This window comes from Brachyistius frenatus, unplaced genomic scaffold (assembly GCF_029030835.1).
Source record: "Brachyistius frenatus isolate BFR_SWC_R1_liver_20210118 unplaced genomic scaffold, ASM2903083v1 Contig_9, whole genome shotgun sequence".
Classification (NCBI taxonomy): Eukaryota; Metazoa; Chordata; class Actinopteri; family Embiotocidae; genus Brachyistius; species Brachyistius frenatus.
The window spans coordinates 6,207,407-6,227,310 of NW_027210608.1; the positions used below are offsets into that span (position 1 = coordinate 6,207,407).

At 40.2% G+C, this 19,904-nt stretch overlaps 1 protein-coding gene across 3 annotated transcripts in view; it reads right to left on the reverse strand.

Moving 5' to 3' along the window:
* Nucleotides 1–778: 778 nt before the first annotated feature.
* Nucleotides 779–19,904, reverse strand: part of LOC138616290 (protein unc-13 homolog C) — a 106,943-nt gene continuing 87,817 nt past the window's right edge. For all 3 annotated transcript variants that reach the window (XM_069690499.1, XM_069690497.1, XM_069690500.1), the window contains 9 exons: nt 17,780–17,868; nt 17,236–17,373; nt 16,133–16,256; nt 14,369–14,428; nt 12,102–12,182; nt 9,251–9,398; nt 5,659–5,751; nt 3,137–3,296; nt 779–2,462 (listed from right to left, as the gene is read on the reverse strand). In XM_069690499.1, coding sequence (XP_069546600.1) covers nt 2,177–2,462; nt 3,137–3,296; nt 5,659–5,751; nt 9,251–9,398; nt 12,102–12,182; nt 14,369–14,428; nt 16,133–16,256; nt 17,236–17,373; nt 17,780–17,868 — 1,179 coding nt within the window. In that variant the 3' untranslated portion in view covers nt 779–2,176. The remainder of the gene's footprint in view (nt 2,463–3,136; nt 3,297–5,658; nt 5,752–9,250; nt 9,399–12,101; nt 12,183–14,368; nt 14,429–16,132; nt 16,257–17,235; nt 17,374–17,779; nt 17,869–19,904) is intronic.

Genomic DNA, 19,904 nt, shown 5'->3' on the forward strand with positions numbered 1-19,904 from the left:
ATGGTGCCAAACTAAATCTTCATTCATCATCATTGTAACTGACCGAATCAGTAGCATTTAACAGTGGTGCTCACCTCACTGGTGGCCGAGACTGAGGGCTCTGACATGACACAGTATGTTACCTAAATCTGATGAAGTAGGCTGCCGAGCTATCAACAAATTAACTGGTATGAATCTCCTTACATATAAACATAGTTCTTTACCAAACTGAACATAACAGGCTGGACAAGCAAAAGACTGAACGCAGCTACTGCTGAACTAAAGACAGCTGTGGAAACCGTGGTGAACGGCTTAGCATGACTTGGCTCTGTGACCATGACATGAATCAGCAAACGGATTTGTGATTTTCGTCTCTACAATGCCGGTTGGAGTTGAAGGCTACAGGTCTGAAAATGTAAAAAATCTTGGGGTGCAGATTAAGAAAGAAGTGAGCTCACCTGCCTGCAACTCACCTCGGCTTTAGGCAAGCGGCTCCAGGCTGCATTACCTGCCACTAGCACACACACCTGAGTCATATTTGGCAGTTGAGTTGCATCCTGGGTAATGTGGTTTTTACAAGGAAGCAAAATGTACGGAGTAAAAATGGCAAAAAATCTTTGCTACATTGATTTGGTGGTACAACTGGTTGTCACCACAGTGAACCTACACGGGAGCACAAAGCTCGACACAAAATACAAGGAATCAGGTGCTTCGATGAATAGTCGCTGCCAGGTTCATCCTTCACTGAACTAGGAGCTTCAGTTATAAAGATCCTCAAAAATGAAAGGGAAGCTTGCAGGACAGTTGTTCAAAATGACCCGGGTGTTTTAACACATTTGCACATACTTTATGCACATAGAAGAAAAGTAGACTTTTGTACAATATCTCACTAAATATATTTACATGACATACAATTCGCCATCAGTGCAATACATAGGAATGTTGCATATTTACCAAATGTTAGACTCTTTCCTTTATGAAGAAAAATAATTCCAATGACAGAAGCTGATCTAACTAATGTGTAAAGTAACATGTGCAACTTTCATATTGGTTAACAGCTTCACAGGAAATAAAAAAAATAAAATCTTAGTACCACCTTATCAACAATCAAATATTAAGCATTGAAAAAGTAATAGATCACATGTACATATATATCTTCATACATGTAATGGATTGCTTTTGTACAAATATTTTATATAACTTTGGCAGTTTATCAGGAACAAAGTTATCGGAAAAATATGAAACAATAATATCAAACTGTCAGCAATGTCATGTAAGCTTGCCTTCCAAAGCTCATGTTCACAGTGGTCATTCAGAAAGGCTGGAAGCCGACGGCTGAAACGAAACAACAAAAAGCCAAAGAAAAAGAAAACATTTCCATCCTTTCTACTAAGACTGTTAGCACTGGAGGCTGTCGTCATTGTTGTCATGGTTATAAAATTACAAACACCTATGAAGGTTTACATAGCAGTCATCGCCATTTAAAAAAACATGGTCTATTTTCAGGTCGACTTAAAATACAAACAGTTTGAAGGCAAGGGGACAGGACCCTGCTCGGCGGTCACCGTGGAATCATGGGAGAGACATGACCGAGAAGAGGACATGCACAACAGTGCTGTGTGGAAGAACGTGAAGCCAAAAAACGAGGGTGCAAAATGAACGACTCTGCAACAATCAAAACGCCACACGGTCAGAAAATGACTTACACCGGACAAAATAATCGAGCAAATTTCAAACATACTAAGTTCACCATAATTCATATACGTTGATTTTGTTCTTTTTTTCCACTGGTTTGGCACTTTATTGGAACAAATCTCTGTTCAAAAAGACTAAATGTTGTACAAAAGATATCATGTCTCATTAACATAACTCGTAGAATATAGTACTTAATAGTAAGCATACGGTAAGTAAACACTTGTACATACTGTAGTTTTAAAATGAACATTCCAACAGATGTTTTACGCACATGCACAAAAACAAACAAACAAACACAACTCTCTCTCTCTGTCCCTCTTGCTGCCTCGCCACATTTGGGCTTCCTCCGCTTGTCTTTGGGACAAACTCGTTCTCCTGCTGTTTCCCGTCTCTATCGCGAAAGAACAACTGTTGCTACCGCTTTTTCTTTTACTCCATCTTTTCCTCTCTATCTCTCACTGAAGACAACACAACTCTTTTAATACGGCATTCCCGCGCCACACTATGACACTTCCTCCGTCGAGCGTGTGTCTGTCTTGAGACGCACAAACTCTTTGGCCACCTCGTCGTGGGTCCTTTGAGAGAGTATCCTCATGATGGTGAGGCCCGTTTCGTCCATGCAGATGCTCTTCACCAGCGGGTAGCAGGCGGAGCAGTTGCCCGTGTCCGCCAGCTCTCGGAGCTGGATGACTGTCATGCCGATGATGCGGTCCTCGCGGGCGAAGCAGTAGTCCTTCACGGAGATGTGCAGCTCGTAGGACTCCGGACCGTGTTCGTTACTCAGAACACTGAGAGAAATGACGTGGAGAGATCAGAGGTGAAACTCCAGAGTTCAAACATGTTTACGTATTGCAAAATTAGAAGAGAGTAGAATTTACTACTTTTGAAATAGCTAACATACATTGTAAAAAAAAAAAAAGAATGTACATTTGCTGACAATTAAGTTGTAAGTCACCGATGAACTCTATTTTATTATTTAAACTTACTAAAAAGGCCAGAGTCTCATACATGAGTCCCGACCAGCTGCTTTTTGGACCCTGACATTCAGCTTTATTTGCAGCTGAATCTAAGGTGTCAGACATTTCCCCAGCAAAAAGCCTGATATTGAATGTGTGGCTATGATGAGAGAGTTCAATCATGTTTTGCCTGTGAAATACATGTTTTTATTCAAATGAGCCATTACCCTCAGGCAGCTTTGTTTTTAGTCTGTTTTCCAATTATCTCCAGCAACTTACTGACTTCTTAAAATTCAAAAGACAAAGCCAGGAGTGGAAAAAATATTCAGACAGTGCTGATCACACTGGTGCTGCTACAACTCAGTTTAAGATCCGATTGGCTGTGTGACTTGGCGCAGAGTGTCGAAGAGAGGACAAGGATGCTACAGTAGTCAGTTGAATTTCTTCAGCTGTGTTGCAGAAAAAACAAAAGTGTGGCTAAAGAAATAGCATTTTACAATACTCACTATTGGAATGTTTCATTGTACTTTGGTGACCAATTGTTATTCTTGGTCTTGGTGCTGAATTTGCGCTTCTTGTCAGCCAGGTGTGGGCCCACGGCGTTGACCTCTACAAATGGTCGGAACATGGCGTTCGTCTGCCAGGTGAGGTTGTTCACTGCGACCACTGAGAACAGCAGGGAAAATAATAATCTTGCTGATTATGTTGTAGATATGGTTTAAAAGAAAGTAAAGCAAAATTCATGTCTAAGACTAATAATAAAAGGCTGTATTCCTGGCCTTATTTTCTGTTTTGAGTGTGTTTGTCTCATTCCTACAGATAACTGGCTAAATGTAGGAAATGTAATATTATGCTGAGATACTGTGAAAGCAAGTACAACAGAGCCTGATAGCAGTTCCTGTTATCTGGAACATTAATGGTACGCATCTTAAAGTGTTAGATTCTCTGAATTGCACCGCAAAGATTTCTTTCCAGACTCACCATTATGCACTGACATTTAAAAAGTGTACAAGAGACAAATTTGCCATGAAGGAGACAGGAGATACTGATTGACACGGCGGCTTCAGCAGTGCAGCGGCAGAGTGCCGCCGCAAAAGATGCATTTGAACTTTTAGATTTCGTTCTGTTTTCGATTCCAAAGGTAATTCTGGGATATGCAGAAACACAAAACTGCAGCTGTTCGTCCTGTAATCATGGATTTTCCTTTAATAGCAAACACGTGTATATGATTGCCACAGTAACCTCACTGCCAATCACATTGTCACGTTACTGCTGTCACTGATTATAGCTGTTTACCAGCTGTAGTGCATCTGGTGCTGCTGGAGGGAGGTGGAATGGATATTATTGCAGCTATGTGGGGGATGTCTTTAGTTGAGCCAAATTTTTGTTATTGAAAATTAAAAATCCCAAAATTTGGGATTATAACAGAGTTAAAAAAAAAAAAAAATAGTCAAACCCATTTAAACAAGGATGACAATCCACACTTTTCTTACAGAACTAACTTTTTTTTTTTTTTTTTTCCAAATCAGGCTTTTACGTACACAAACAAGTTTGAAGCTTAACAAGTAAATGCAATCATTTGTACTTGAAATGAAGTTGGTGTATCAGACATATTTAATCCCAGTTGGAGAAGTTTAGAGATGTCACTGTTGCAGCTCCGTGAGTCTGCACTTAAGCACTGAGGTGCTTTGAGCTAAATGCTAAAATTAGCATAGATCAGACCAGCACAGACAGGAACTTTGGCTTGCAGCAAGTCCTCGTCCCCTTTTGGGGGGAAACAGGTGACCCTCGCCATAGACTTTAATGTAAAATAGCGGTACAAAACCAAACTAGAGTTGAATTAGTACATAAATGACTCAAACACACCATGTCCAGTACACATATGTCCACTCTGCCTTCCGTGGAACACGCTACATAGATCAAAATGTTAAATTTGCTCCCCCTTCGGTCGTCCCTTCAGTCTCCTGTTTTACTTTTCAGCCATGCTCTACAAATAGTATTCTAGCTAACGTTATCACTGGGCTCTGACAGCTGACGAGCTCCATTATAATCCACAGCGTCTGGTTGTCTTCCCTTCATATAGCTTGGTGCTGCCATAAAGCCCTTCCATCAGGATCGTTTTTAGGACGTTTTTCCACATTATTGTTGGTGCAACTAACTACACAGTAACTCTTCAGCATGGCGTTATTATTTAAACCAGTTACTTTTAAATCAAAGTTTGGAGAAAAGTCTCAACTCCCTCTGGCTCACCGTTGCCGTCAGTGCAGTATGCGGGATTGTTTCCCCCCAGAAGTGAGAGCCTCGTCTGGATGACGCAGTGCTGGTCTGATCTATGCTATCATGATTGAAATGAAAATGCGAACATGCTAATATTAGGTGTGAAATAGCATTTAACAGAAAGTACTGCTGAGGCTAATGGGAATTCTATTGGTTTTGCAGTGTAACGATGTTTCACTATTATCTCTAACAAATTTCATCACATCTCGAATTCAATTATTAAGACATTGGCGGCACGAGAGGAAAAGTCAGACGATCATCAAAGTTATCAAAGATTGGTCCTCTGGGAAACGTGAATGTCTTGTACCAAATATCAGGGCAAACACTTGTTCAGATATTTCAGTCTGCACCAAAGTCGTTAAACAACCAGCAGACCTACATCAACTCCATAAATCTATGCTTCTATGATAACTTTATGACAAAAATACAGACAATAAAAATATAGGTGTACTCAAATGTATAAACCAAAAGTGCTATACAGCCTCAGTAAGAACAATAAGAACAACAAAAAACTAGGGCAATCTCAGTGATGTTGGGGTTTTTCTTTTGAATTATGTCATCAGCAATTAATAAGACGTTAATTTCCCTTTTTTCTGTCTGTGAAGGCGTTCCAAAAATATCCATTAATGGTGCTGATCCTCACTCCAGCAGCTTTATTGCCGCGAATACAACTGAGTCTGAACAGTTTCAGGTGTGAATACATTTGAATAGAAATGATGAAAAGCAGGTTTGAGTGTCGGAAAAAGCTCACCCTTCACGCTGACTTTGTGCTCTCCAGTGCCAGGGTGAGAGATGAGGTTCACTTGCATCGACACCTCCCCCACCGATCCATTGGATGACTGACCTGGACGCACACCAAAACAGCAACAGGAGAATTGCAAAGAGGTGTCATGAAAATCAGAGCGATCGGAGGAGAGTCAGAGAGGAAGCCAGGGAGGGAAATAGATCAAGGACCAGAAATAAGAGAGAGGATGCAAGGACAGAATCCAAAACTGTGGATGCAGCTTTTTTTCCATCCTGAAATTGATCCAAAAAAGCTGTGTATAAACACCTCTGTGTGTGCCAGAGCTGAAAAACAAAACCTAAGAAAAACAGTGGGGGAGTAGACTTGATTTCACCCCCATAGCGTCCCAGAAGCGAGCAAAGCCAGGGTTTCCTTTAGCTACAGGCTAAACAAGAACAACAACATGGGACAAAGAAAGAGAAACATGAAATAATCTGTCGGGTTTGAAAGCCATAGAAGAGGCAGATGGTGTGAAGAGATCCACTAAATAAATAATGTTCTACATGATGAAATCATCAAACTGTTCAGCTGAAAACATCGTATCAGACAGAAGGTACAGTAGAGAGGGCACAAGGGTGAACAACATGAGTGTAAAGGAAGACGGACCCTTCCGGCCGTCACCCCGCGCAGTTACGTCGTCGTTACAGTTTCAATCACATGGGCACAAGCAACTAGAATGGATCGCTGACCGTGTGTCTCACTTTGTCTGATGCCCGTTTCAGCTGCCTCATGTTTCACTCAACCCAGGACAAACAGATGTTGAGCATTGGAAAGCAAGTGCTGGTGAGGTTGATGAAGGAGCATGCTCATCCAATAGCTAATCAATAAGTGCCAAACATGCAGTGCCCATTATAGCTGGTAATGAAGAAACAAGCCTGGAAATTTATTGTACTGATGTCCTGAGAGGCTGGGGGAGGGCAGGAAAACATTGCTGCTGCACAATTAAGCCCTGGACTTGCCGGAAATTAATGGAGCAATGCCACTGCACATTTAATTCAGCTATTGGCTGAAATAATATTGTAGGTTAATAGAATCTGTACGTTTTTCTGATGGGAGTCAGTTAGTGCCTCTATGTGGGAGTAAACAGATGTACACACAGCAGACACCGGAACGGGCAGTTTGAGGGAGAGAGAGAAGAGCCGAGCTGAAATAAAATGGTCCACAAAGAAGATAAAAGAAAGATAGATAGAACAAAGTGGGCAGAGAGTGGGGTCAGTGGATTAAGTGACGCAAATGCAAACAAAAAGGAACTAACAGATAAGAAATGAGTTGGCATTAATTGTCGCAGACTTGCTCTCTAATTCACAAAATTCCTTCTTCTGTCGAAGATGTTACCTTCAGGCCACACTGAGAGACAAATCGACAGAAAACTACTTTATAAGCAAAAAACTGCAAAGTCCTCATGTGAAATTACTGTAAATATAATTAAATGTATTTCCACCAATGTATTTCCAATTATTTGTATTTCCACTGAGACATAAAGCAGCTATAGAGCTTCAGCCTGCTCCTTAACAAACAGAGAGACACATATGCTTTGAGGAACACACTTGGCAGGAATAAATTAGTACATACCGTGGCCTGAATATGTTGCTGTCAGTACAAAGGGGTTGGAGATTAATGATGTTCACTGTGATACCTCAAGCATCAGCATATCTCCTCACTGTTCACTGACCTAATGCACATCAACCACCTCACTACTTCCACTTTGACCCTGTTCACAGCTGGCATTAACATGTATCTTGAGTGATTCGATAACAAATAGACAGCTCTAAGTATTTCGGTTCACACATGGCATTAGAATGGGTGAGTCTCAAGTGTACGCTTGTGGTGGGATCTCACTTCCCCTCTCTATATTCAGATAATCATATTATTTCTGTTTGCTAAGACCATATATATTGCTGTTTTTAACCAGCGGGAAGCACCGATGTATTTAGCGAAGAAATTCAATTTATTTTTACATTTTTCTTTGAAACACTAATATGACACCATTGACGTACAAATCAGCCCATACTTCCTCTTACACAAAGGACGGCGGCTAAAAGGGGGTCCTGTGACTTGGCCCAGGACACATTCACATACATACAGATTAAACAAATGTGGCCATGTGCAGCCCAAACCACCTGATTGTTTCCGAAGCGATTGGGTCTGAATGCATCCTCAACACATCTTCGGTGCATTCACATCTGTACCTCGAGCTGTCTACTTGTAATCAGATCACCCTGGGTGCATCGTAATGCCAAGTGTGACCAGGCTCCTATAGACATCACATTAGATCACCTCAGGTGACAAGCGACCACATGGTGTGAAACTAAGGGAGGGGGTTGTAATGGGATGAGAGATGTAGAGCGAGAGGAAGAGGAGAAACACATTGAGAAATCTCAAAATAGCACAGTGAAACACTGCATATATGCCCATCTGCCAGTCAGCGAGAGCGGCAATGCTGGTTGCCCTGCTGGCTGCCTGGCTTTCTCCTACAGCCTTTCTATTTCCTACTGCCTGCCTATGCAGCGTTCTGCAAGGCTGAACACACTGAGGCAACCAGGAGCTTAAAGCTTCTACGCCCTGCTGGGCTGAATTCCCTCTCGAGTCTCTCCGGACACCTGGAGGTATTTCCGCCTTGTTACAGAGGGAGATGGGAAAAAGTTGCACATAAAGACAGATGAATGAGTCAACAACACATAAAGAAAGTGGGTCAGTGATGATGGAGAGAAAGAGCGAGCAGAGAACACAAAAGGGAATTTCTAGATGTACACTACATATACAGTGTTTCTTATACATTGGTCATGGTAGCGTTTTAATGAGCAAGGGGGGGGAAGAGCACAAGAGCAATCCAGCCCTTAAGCGTATGGGGTGAAGAGGCCACAAATAACTTTGCTTATTTGTTTGGCTTTCTTTCTTTATTTACAGTGAAATAGACAAATTACTTATACAGTGAGAGGATAGACGCAATTACTGCGATGTCCGCCGCATATGAACGCCTAAAGAACATAAACTAACACACAGGGATGTTCAGAAGATACATAGTCATGTGAGTGGAGCTAAGCCTGATGGGAACACAGCACACTGTGGAGGTTAAAACAGGTCAGGACTGGAGTCGCAGTACTTTCAATCCATTCTAAATGGCAATCAAAGCTGAGAGTGAAGTGGAAGATGTAAGGCTTTCATTTTATAAAAAGCACATGATCTCATGGCTGAAAGGCTGCAGACATGTTAGATATAAACTTTGAAGAGCAGCAACAATATACACTATGAATAAACCATTTTACTAGCAGAGTTTATCAAGTTTAATTAGAATATGTTTATTCACTGCTGCCTTAGAAAAAGTGCTAAAATGTGGCTCTACGATAGTATGTACTTTTTTTTCACACCTTTTTAACCACCTTCACCGTCCTTTCATAAAAGGTTTCTTTGAGTCTGAACCCGCCCGGTGAGACATCTTTTTCATTGACACAGTCAAACAGTTCTGAGCCCAAAGGTTTTTCAGTATCTGAATGCCGGAGTAACTTCCCTCCCTCCCCAACCCAAACCTAATTGAGCCTGACGGTGGCTAGCTCCTTACCTTGAGAGGTTTGGGTGCATATATATTTCTTGATCAAGGCATCTGTAGGTTGAGTGTAAAGGCTGAGAGCATATTTGAGGGACTTCATATCAGGGCTCTTTTCAAGGAAGGTTTTCTTCAGCCCATTTCCTCCAGCATGGAAGTATTGCTACAAGAAAAGAAGACAGACCAGGGCATATTTATACATTTTCAAAATAAAATTTCAAGTCCAGGAAGGAAACTAGTGTTAAATTAATAACACACAAGTTAAAGTTGGCAGAGAAACAACCTAGGATTATATGGACAGTATACATTTTACAAGCAGGAGACCAGGCCAGAGACAGCAGTAATAACTACTTTTGTAGCTAATTACCAGGCATTTACCATGGACACATCTTATTAAGAAATTAAGCTTTCTTTTTGAGCAGATCTGTTTATCTAGCTCTTTTCCGTAAAACATGATCATTACAGGGACAAAAGAACATTTCTGTCAGGGTGTTTATAGTGTTAGCAGAGGGTTTGCTGACAGGATACAAGTGAAAGAGTTGGTACACACTCATTTCATATCCTTAAATGATAAATAGATGAAAAAATGTAGTAGTAAATAAGATATATGTGTATATTTATGAAGCTGCCAAGTGACATCTTAGCCGCACCATTTTAATCAGACACGGAGGGACACCCCAGTGGAGAAGGTGTTGGCAAAGTACTGACCTAATATGATGTTAGGTCAGTACTTGGCAGTAACTCAGCACAATGAGGGGCAGTATTTTCTTCCAACACCAGTGACTTATGAGTCATAACATTTTTCCGTTCCATTTGACCGACATGTGTCCCTCGTGAACTATACGTAATCTGGCATGCAAGGGTTGAGTCATGGGTGGAGTTCACCAATAGAAAGAAAATAAAATCACTTACACACAAAGGGAAACTGCACATGTTTAATCCATTAAATAGCCTACAGCAAACAATAAATATATTTTATGAACACGGGTTTATGCTTTTTGTCACAAATGAGCATGGCGACAAGGCTAAGCTCACTGTAAGTGATGATAAAGCTGCAATTTATATAACACACATCCAAATGCAAATTGGATTAGCTAAAATGACATTATAAGACCCAAAAATAATTTGTTTTTCATTTTAAAAATTTTATTATAATAGGTTAACTTGCCCCTCTTCAAGAATTCCCAACATAACGTCAGAGTGTGTCAGTGTGTCTTCAGCAGTTTTGTCTCATTTTGCAGTCGCAAACTTAGTTAGCAAAGTTATTGTTAATCACGTGTGTTGTAGCTGATGTTTATTCATACAGAAAATACCACTCTAATCACCCCGGCATCGTGACTGATACCAGAAAGTGTACCGTTCAAGGATAGTGTTGCCTCACATTGGAACGTGCCCTCAGTGTTACTTCTAGGCTGCAAGGCTGCTCTTCCTCTGGCAAAAAGACCAGAGTCAGCCCGCATGCTCAAAACATCACCCTGCCGCCTGCAAGATTGCCTTCCAACAAATCTTTTTTTCTTATCTTTCCCTTTTTACCTTCCCCCTGTTCATTCTTATATCCTTCCACATATCTTTCAGTTTCTTTGATCTTTATGTTCTTTTAATAATGTGTCTCATTTTCGCATTTCTTTTCTTATTCTCAATCCTTGAGGTTACATCTTGTTGTGAATTATGTAACGTTACACGCTGCCCTTGATTGGTCTTTGATAAATTGACATGAAAAAGTGAATCATCCATACAGATAAGATTTATGTTATACTTACATCTGTCAGTAGTTGATTTAGATTATATGGGTCTTTGTACTTTTTTAATACATTCTTGGAGAAACAAATGGCATCTACTCTGAGATGTACTACATCCATACATGTACAATGTTGTTTAGTACATCAAATATAAATCTGAGGAGAGCTGAAACAGCTATTGTCTACAATCACTCGAAGGTCAGCATTCAAAGAAAGGGATGTAGAAGCATTATTGGGAATCTGTCAAATGGACTGCTTTGTTACATGTGGACTTTTCAAAGGGCCAGTGCATTTGCCCATTAGTTTTCATAGGTTGAAAGTTCAGTCTGTATTTTCGGTAGGTTAATCCATATATGCGTTGATGGTCAAATATATGTGTAATGTGAGTTCACTTTTTAATGAAAGCAGGAATGGTTTATTTTATTGTTTATTTACTTTCTTGTAAAAATCTGAATCCTGTATTTCTAGGTTTGACTTTGAAATACAATATGTAACCTACCTTTGAGGTCACATTCATTTGTAGCATAATATATAGAGCATCTCTCCCGTCTATGTCTTTTTTCGATTGCAGATATGATGCAACCAATCCTCTGCAGAGCATCTCTTCATCTGATCAGTCCAATCTGCAGAACTTAACTATGTTAAATGACTGTTCTCATTGGAATGCTGATGAAAGGATTCCAGCAATGTGATTGATCTAAGCCTGCAGGTAGTTTCCTTGGTAACAGCAAAATCAATTAGTTTTCTCTTCACTTTATGATGCAGCATTCCCCAAGTGACTCCTCACCATAACTCTCCTTTTGTCCCTTGGGTTTGAAATTTGCTCATATCTATCTAAAAAAAAAGTAGTGGTATGGCAGTATAGTCAAATGCTGTACTTCACAGTTTCATTTCGTGAAGACGGTTTGGGATCTTTCAATATTCCTGGATATTAATTACATTCCTCAGATGGAACTGGACCAGCACAGAAATCCAGGCTCTACACAGACACTTTTTGTGTCTTTGATTCACAATATGCTCATTAATTTCATTTGCATATTTCTGCTCTAGTATGTGCATCTGCTGCGCTTTTAAAGGTCAAGTTTAGCCGTTCTGTTTGGCCAACAGTATCATCAACAAAAACGCACCTTGATGGTGGGAAGCACAAGGTCCATGGCTGCACACTGGCGTGGTGTCAGACTTCTGGCTTCCTCTCGAATGACATGCTCCTGGAGAGACACCAGAGAAAGTGAGATACTCTGTAGTCGACAAAACCGCATTGCAAGTCACACAGACACTCAAAATTTGAAGATGCTTCTACAGCGTAATGGTAATGGCCTTAGGTGAGCCATAGCACTCAGGATATAGAGCATTTTTAGAAAACAGAAGTAGCTGCAGTTATTTAAAGCAGAGTGTGTGATAAATGTGGGCTTTGCTGTCTCCCACCAGCACTCTAAAAATCTATTTTAATCATGAAAAATGTTTTTTGTCAATTCTAATTGGAGCTTTCCTGATCTGTGAATTGATTACAGTAAATAACTTCTGGCAATGCCTTATTTCCCAGGTGTTTCTCTTCCACGGTTTAGACAAAATGGCATTAATGTTTTATGAAACAGGGCTTTGAAGAAACTACATCACTGCTGCAAACACTACTTCAACTGTTGGTTTTAATCTGAAAAGTTTCCTGTGTCTGGTCTCCCGTGTGTTTACAAGTCTGTGAAGTTTTACATGAGCTTAATCAGCATGAACACAGGAGGATGCATGAAAAAGGTGAAAATGCACACCCCACCTGTAAAATAAAACACACAAGGTAATCAGGGTATGGTTTAGGTTTAATCAACGATAAATCTGTTTTAAAAACATATAGCAAGCTTGTGTGAAAAGAAAAAGGTTTTACTCAACATTGTGATGTTGATGCTAAAATTGTGCTGGGTCCAGATTTGCATTGCGTCTGTTCCAGCAATCTCCCCTTGTCATGGCGAGTGCCAAAAAAGGCCAAAAGAAATGCTAATACAGACATTGTCCTTATTAATTGACCTAAAAATGCCTCTGAGTTTGATAGACTTGATTTTTTTTGACTATTTTTCTCGATTAATTTTGACTTTGACTTTGAAAAGTTTTCCCTTTTGAATTCTAACATCAATACTTGTACACGTAAAATTGTATATTCCTTTAAAGAAGTTGTTATCTTCCAACCAAATCCAGGAGGGAACACTGGTAACACACCACAAACTACCTCTTGTAACATATTTGCTTAGACAGATTAGCGCTGCGTAGAGATCAGCATGGGATTTGTTTAATGGTGGTCCTGTACACATCATTATGTGTTACAGACAAACAACATATCAGCCCCAGTAGCTCTTCTGCTGTCCCAATGAATCTATGCCATTTCACGAGTCAAAGGTCACAGCACTGGGATAGGAATTTGTAGTATTTGTTTTGCATGTTAGATCGAGTGGTAAATCCGGTTATATACATGTGTTACTATATTAATAGAACAGAATGGAATAGAAAAGAAAAGATAGAATTAAATTAATTTAAATTAGTTATGGATTTAACTGATTTTAACCAGGCACAGAAAACAACACAATAAACTCGAATCACAGAATGTACACTGGATTACGTGACAGAATTAGATGCGCTGAAGATGATCTGTCACAATCATTAATAACAAGAGGATGATAAAGCTCTTTAATGCTTGGGGAGAGGGACAGAAACACACCCAACTGCGTACTGATGATCAGCATCCAGATGTTGCCTCAAAGGACATGTGACAGTCCCACACAAACACGAACATGAACAAATCAGCAGGGTGATATATACATACAGTAAGTATACCGGTACTTTTGCACCCCCGGTGACTAATAACTAAATACCTCTCAGACTCAGAGGTACTGTCACACCAGAGTTGTTCTTGAAACCACAGTGTAGCCACTGATCCGTCCCAATGCCTCACCACACAGAGCTCCAGGGATTAAACATCCTCCAGTCACATCAGCAATTAGAAACCTGCTTAGTTATATTGCACAGAGCTGTAATGTGCAACGCCAAAGCACTTCATTATCTTGCAGGACTTTGTTTTTGAATGATATATCTATTTTTATTTTTTGTTGCATGTGAAATGAAATGTTGTCATTTAATTACATTTCTGTCCAGCGACACAAGCAGTGAATGAAGTGAAGCTCTGTGGTTTCTGTCTTAATTTCAGGCTGATGTACTGTTTACAATATATTACATAATCCATGTCCAACATAATTATAAACTGAGAGTATATGTAGGCGTAATGCACCTACGACTGAAGCTTATTCTTAAGCTCTGAGAAGTCCCTTTGGAGTCAGACACTATGGGGTTCAGACAGGATAGAGTTTAATTACTGAGATATACAAAATCTGCCTGAGGCTAATCAAGAAATTACCTTCAGTTTGGACAGCTGCCCCAAGTCCTTGGCAGCACTGAAGATCATCTGAGCTCCTTGCTGTTGGAAGAAACACATATGTTTCCATTATGACATACAATATGCACGCGACCACATCTTACCCAATAATATCAGAATTAAATCAGTTTTATCCCCCAAAAACACAACACTAGTACATGTATATCTTTAATACAGCATGCAAAGAAGTATAAAGAAGGATTTAACACTAATGGCAGTTGATGCAGAAAAAGCTTTTGACTCACTTGAATGAGCTCATCTGTATAAAGTACAAGAGGTTTATGATTTTCCAGTGAAATGTATTTGTATGAAAAAAAATCTACATCTACTAATCTCCACCAGCACAATTATGTACGAATGGAATTCTTTCTTTCTCTTATAACCTTCCCTTTAACAATCAAACATCTGGCCCTCAAAATGAGACAGAAAGAATAAATGGCATTACAATTCATAAGACGCAATACACACTCAGTGTCTTTGCTGATGATTATAAATCTATTTAAGTAATGTCAATACGTAATTCAAATTATGATTGAATTTTCAAAGCTATCAGTTTATAAAATGATGGATGGAAAAACTGAATTAATGGTAAAAGATAAAGGATCAATAATTTTGAAAATTCTGTAATGAATAGTACATCAAAATTCGCTTTGAAAAATTACTGTCAACATATGCAAATAAAAAAAACAAAACATAAATTCAAAACCCTCAACTACACTGGGACACGTGGATAAACTGTTGTTGGGAGAACACTAAAAGATGGGTTTCAAGAACTTATGTTTGTAAAGTTGGATTTTTGTCTCTGTCAAAATGTTCGGGAAAAAAGGATACCCGACTCGATGGCAAGTTCTTTTTCCTCATTAGTTCATATGAAATTGGTATTGCAAAACTGAAAAAGCAAAGATACACTTTAAAAGTGGAAAACATAAATCAGATATAAGGAGACAAAAAAAGAAAAACTATTTCAGAAGTTACAAAGCTCAAATTACAAAGCTTGGTGGATCCATAAAATAAGGAACCCTGTCTTTATTTAGTTTTTTTTAAAGTGTGTGTATATGTGTGTGCGCGTGTGCGTCTGCATGTCGGGTTACACATGAGTGTATCTGACTGCATGGTACTTGCAGATAAGCAACTCATACGAGTTACATAAATTATGTAAGGTGTGTTGAAATATTAAGACCTTTACTCACTCAATAAAAGATCATTTTAAAAAAAGACCCACACAAGGAAAATAAAGTCATAAACACTCAACTGAAGAATGTGAACATTAAAAACGATTAGATAAATAAACTGCAACACGAGATGAGGGGGCAAAATCTCAAACATAAACATTGCTCAAATAGGATTTTAAAGTAGCCTAAGTTATTTTGGAAAATCTAAACAGCAATAAGAGGAAAATGTTAGAATAACTACTTCGACCTCACAGCTTTAAAACCTGCAGGATTCCAGTGATTACAACAAAAAACAGACTAAATGAAATATTCCTGAGATAAAAAAAAATGTCAACCGAGCTCTAACAGCAGGATTAACGCTGTGAACCCCCCCCCCCCCCCCCAAAGTGCGTGAAGATTTAGAGATGCCATGTTGTTTCATCTCCTGTACAGTAATTTGTGTGTTATGAGGGAGCTGAACAGATGGAGAAAATGCGAAAGAAACAGGTGGACGAGAGGAGGGAGGTGGAGGCCAAGCCGAGAGATGAAAAGAGTCGGAGAAAAGGAAGAGAGACAGACAATTGATCAAACTCACATTCTGGTCATTCAGCGGCGGCAGAACGATTGTTCTCTCGATGGTATTCAGCACAATTTTCCAGAGCTCTTTGAGGACTCGTTTCAGCACTGTCTTCTCACAAATCTTGGCAAATAACATCAGACTGCAAAGCGGCAAAGAGGGTCATTCGTCAGGTCAACACTTGAAGCACGTGTCTCAAACTGAGTCAACATGGCTGAGGGCTCTTAAATGATGACGTCTTCATAAATAATATGATTAAATAAAGAAAAACACCTGTGATTCATAGAATAAATGCAGCAGCTTTATGTTTTAATCTCATCCCATTGTGCAAGCAGAGACAGGAAGAAGGATTTGGTATTTCCATATCATTAAGAGGATTGAACTCACCCCCCCCCCCCGTAATACCCCATTGGCCTCAATGTTGCTTTGACAAATGGTTGAGAACGATTCCCGGAGCTCAGCTGAACCGTATCAGTTCTTTCAAGAAAGCTGTTCAAGAATGCCACAGCAGTAAATACAGTTCCTCGGCTGAGTTAATAGACATGCCCAGATAATACATCTCTTTCTTTTCAGGCAGTGATTATTATACTTTTGTATGTGGAGGGCTTCGAATGAACTCAACTAGAATTCAAATTAGAAATATACCAATTTCCTCAACCTTCATCGTGTCTGTGGATGAGACATGATTAATAGAGTGATCACAGGTAAAGTTGCTGTCTTCACAGACAGAGTTTTTGGTCACGAAAGCTGCGTTCAAAGAGACTAAAGCATATTGTGGAAAAAAAAAAAAAGCAGGCCAAGGCTCGACTGGCAAAAAAACATTCAATCTGGGAGCATTTATGCTGCAGAAAAAAATTCATTTTCATGATCAAATAATTCTACCCATAATTATTTGCATGTTACTTTGGATAGTGTGTGCTGTATTTCGACTGTTCGCCTTGTGATTGCTGTGCTTAAACATGTGTGATCTTTATTCAACATTCATTGGGCGTATGGTTACTTGCGATTCCAAACTTGGATTGATGGCTTTGAAACAATTTGCAAGACAGGGTGGCACCTTTTGAAGACCAAATGACAAAAATGCCTCACATGTTGCACCCTCGCATTCAGTAGATACTCACTTTTTATCCAGAAGGTCCATAAGAGGCCGGAGGACACTCTCTGCATCCATGGCAGCGTTGCTCCCTTTGGCCGAGCCTTTCATTTGAACCAGTTCCTGGTTCATCTGCTTCACGCAGTCCTCGATCACAGGCTTGAAACTGGGTGATGTACAACAACAATCCTTTAAATCCTTTTAATAATTTAGCCTGGAGCAGTCAAAGTTAGCCACTCGCTCCCGATGTTGCTATTATATTATTGAAAAGATGTTAAGAGCAGGGGTGTCTTTTGTTCAAGCTGAAATGCTTAGCAGCTCGCTGTGCTCATTGAGCATGGTGCGCAGCAAAAGCTCGAGCCAATTATACTTTGACTACATGTCTGTCAATGAAAAAGCAGCCTTGTTGTACAATTTCTTTAACAGACCAAAACATGAGTGGAGGCATTAACCTACTGCAAATGATACCGTACAGACACACACACACACACACACACACACACACACACACACACACACACACACACACACACACACACACACACACACACACACACACACACAATGCTCACCTGGAGCCGAACACTCCACTGAGCTCATCCAGCACCGTGTTGAGTTTATTCTGCAGCTCCTTTAGCAGATCACTGGCCTCTGCATCCAGCTGTCAGCGGAAGACAGACAGTTACAACATCATCACACCCCGTACACTAGCCCACACTGACTAGGACTCTGTATCTCTGGAGGATGCCTCGACTGGGGTGGGAGTGTCGGGGTTGGGGGGGGCAACAGGCACAGAGGAGAGGTAACCTGCCTTGCTGGTGGCCTCCCCCTCGTTCTGCCTGCCATCTGTGCCGAGCAACGCTCTGAATACCAATGGACAGCTCACCTCCGAGCGCTGCGGCGATGACTGCTCGCCGAGTCACGAGACATGGTGTCAGCAAAGAAGCAGCCAGCTAGTGGTCTCTCAAAAGGGGACATTTTTGTGCACTATTACACAAGTTACAGTAGAGGGGGAGAGAAAGCTGTCTGCCAGCTTTATCTCAGGGAATAAAGCTTACTGACATCTATACATAAAGCCTTGTATGTACAGATGCCCTTTTCCAGAAATCCGCTGACTCAATATTTATTTTCAGGAGTAAAATCGTGGTGTTATGCAACATTTCTACATTTTATTTGAGGAAATCCTAGTGTATGTAGATTAATATCAGTGACGACAAGCCTTTTCAATTCACATATTATGTATCTAAATATTTATATATTTGCAGATGAATAAACAGTTTTCAAAACTAGCCCATACAAAAACATTATTATTAACATTTATATGCCCATGCATAGCATGTGTTGGGTTTCTGCAGCGCCCTATATGTATATATTCATGTACATGTGATGGATGTGCAGATATGTCCATGTTTGTGTTCATTTGGTGTTTTGGACCTAATGTGAGAAAATGCATGAGTGGATGTTGGATATTTGTGCCGTGCTGCGTGGCGTGAGTATATTTGTGTGACAGCAACTGGATGTATCTGTTTGTCTCGGTGGTTGTGAGTAACGTTCAGCATGTACAAATGTCCAAATATTGATGTTTTGGATGGAGGTGGAGAACACATGTTGTTGAGGCTCAGCACTGAGATGGATGTGTGACCGAGGCACCGCACCACATGCATGACAGATCGTCACATTAGACCCGATTAGCTTAGCCATGGAGCCGCACATCTCGCATTATAATGGCGGATGGCTCAGCTGGGAAGCGGATGTGGAAACTAAACCTTTTATAGACATTGTTATTCTGCAGACATGCCTCTATCTGCAGCATGGACAAGATAGATTTACACACCTGCGTATGTGTGTTCACATGCACACGTATTCATACTGCTGTCACCCCAAAGGAAGTGATCACAGCATGCAAGATTTGTCTGTCACGGAAAATTGCCCATAGAGGTTTGAGTTGTTATTTTACCGTTTGAATAATGATAACATCTTTTCAAGGGATAGCAAAAAAAAAAAAAATACCGTAGGCCTTGGTATTTTATCAGACCCCTCTGGCCTGGGGAAGGTTTTAGATTGGGCTCTAATCTGTACCTCAGCAGTCTCGGAAATGGAGATTCTCAGTTTGTTTTTGTGTCTTAATGGGAATGCTGGGGAAGGAAATTCACACCACTGTGAGTTCACCACATCACATGTCACCTCCTGAGAGGCAACAATTCGGACTCCTTAGGATTCCTGCTGTTTCTGTCAAACGTCCACCTGAAAACAGCAATCTTGATAGAAAGGCCTTCTTTTAAAGGTAGCGGCAAAAAAAAGGCAGTTTTGTGATTTGAAAATATCAAAGATGACTCTTTTGAAATGTCAGGTTAACGATAAGGCCTTCAATTGGCCTGGAAATGGGATATCATGTGTAAAACTGGATGATGAATGCTATATATATAAATTCATATGGGTACAATGAATAGATCACGTGTCTGATGTACTGCATTCTCCATTTACAGAAGATAATACTGAGGAGAGCTTCGGATGTGTATATGTCTATTAACATCACCTCACAAATTCGTACACATTTAGCGCACTTAAGACTCGAAAGCCTGTCTTATTTTGTTAATTAAACTTAATACGAAGGAAACATGATGTTTTGTATTCATGCAGCACCTGGCTCCTCCATGGTAGCTGCTTTCACTCGGCACTGACTGGCATCCGGAGTCC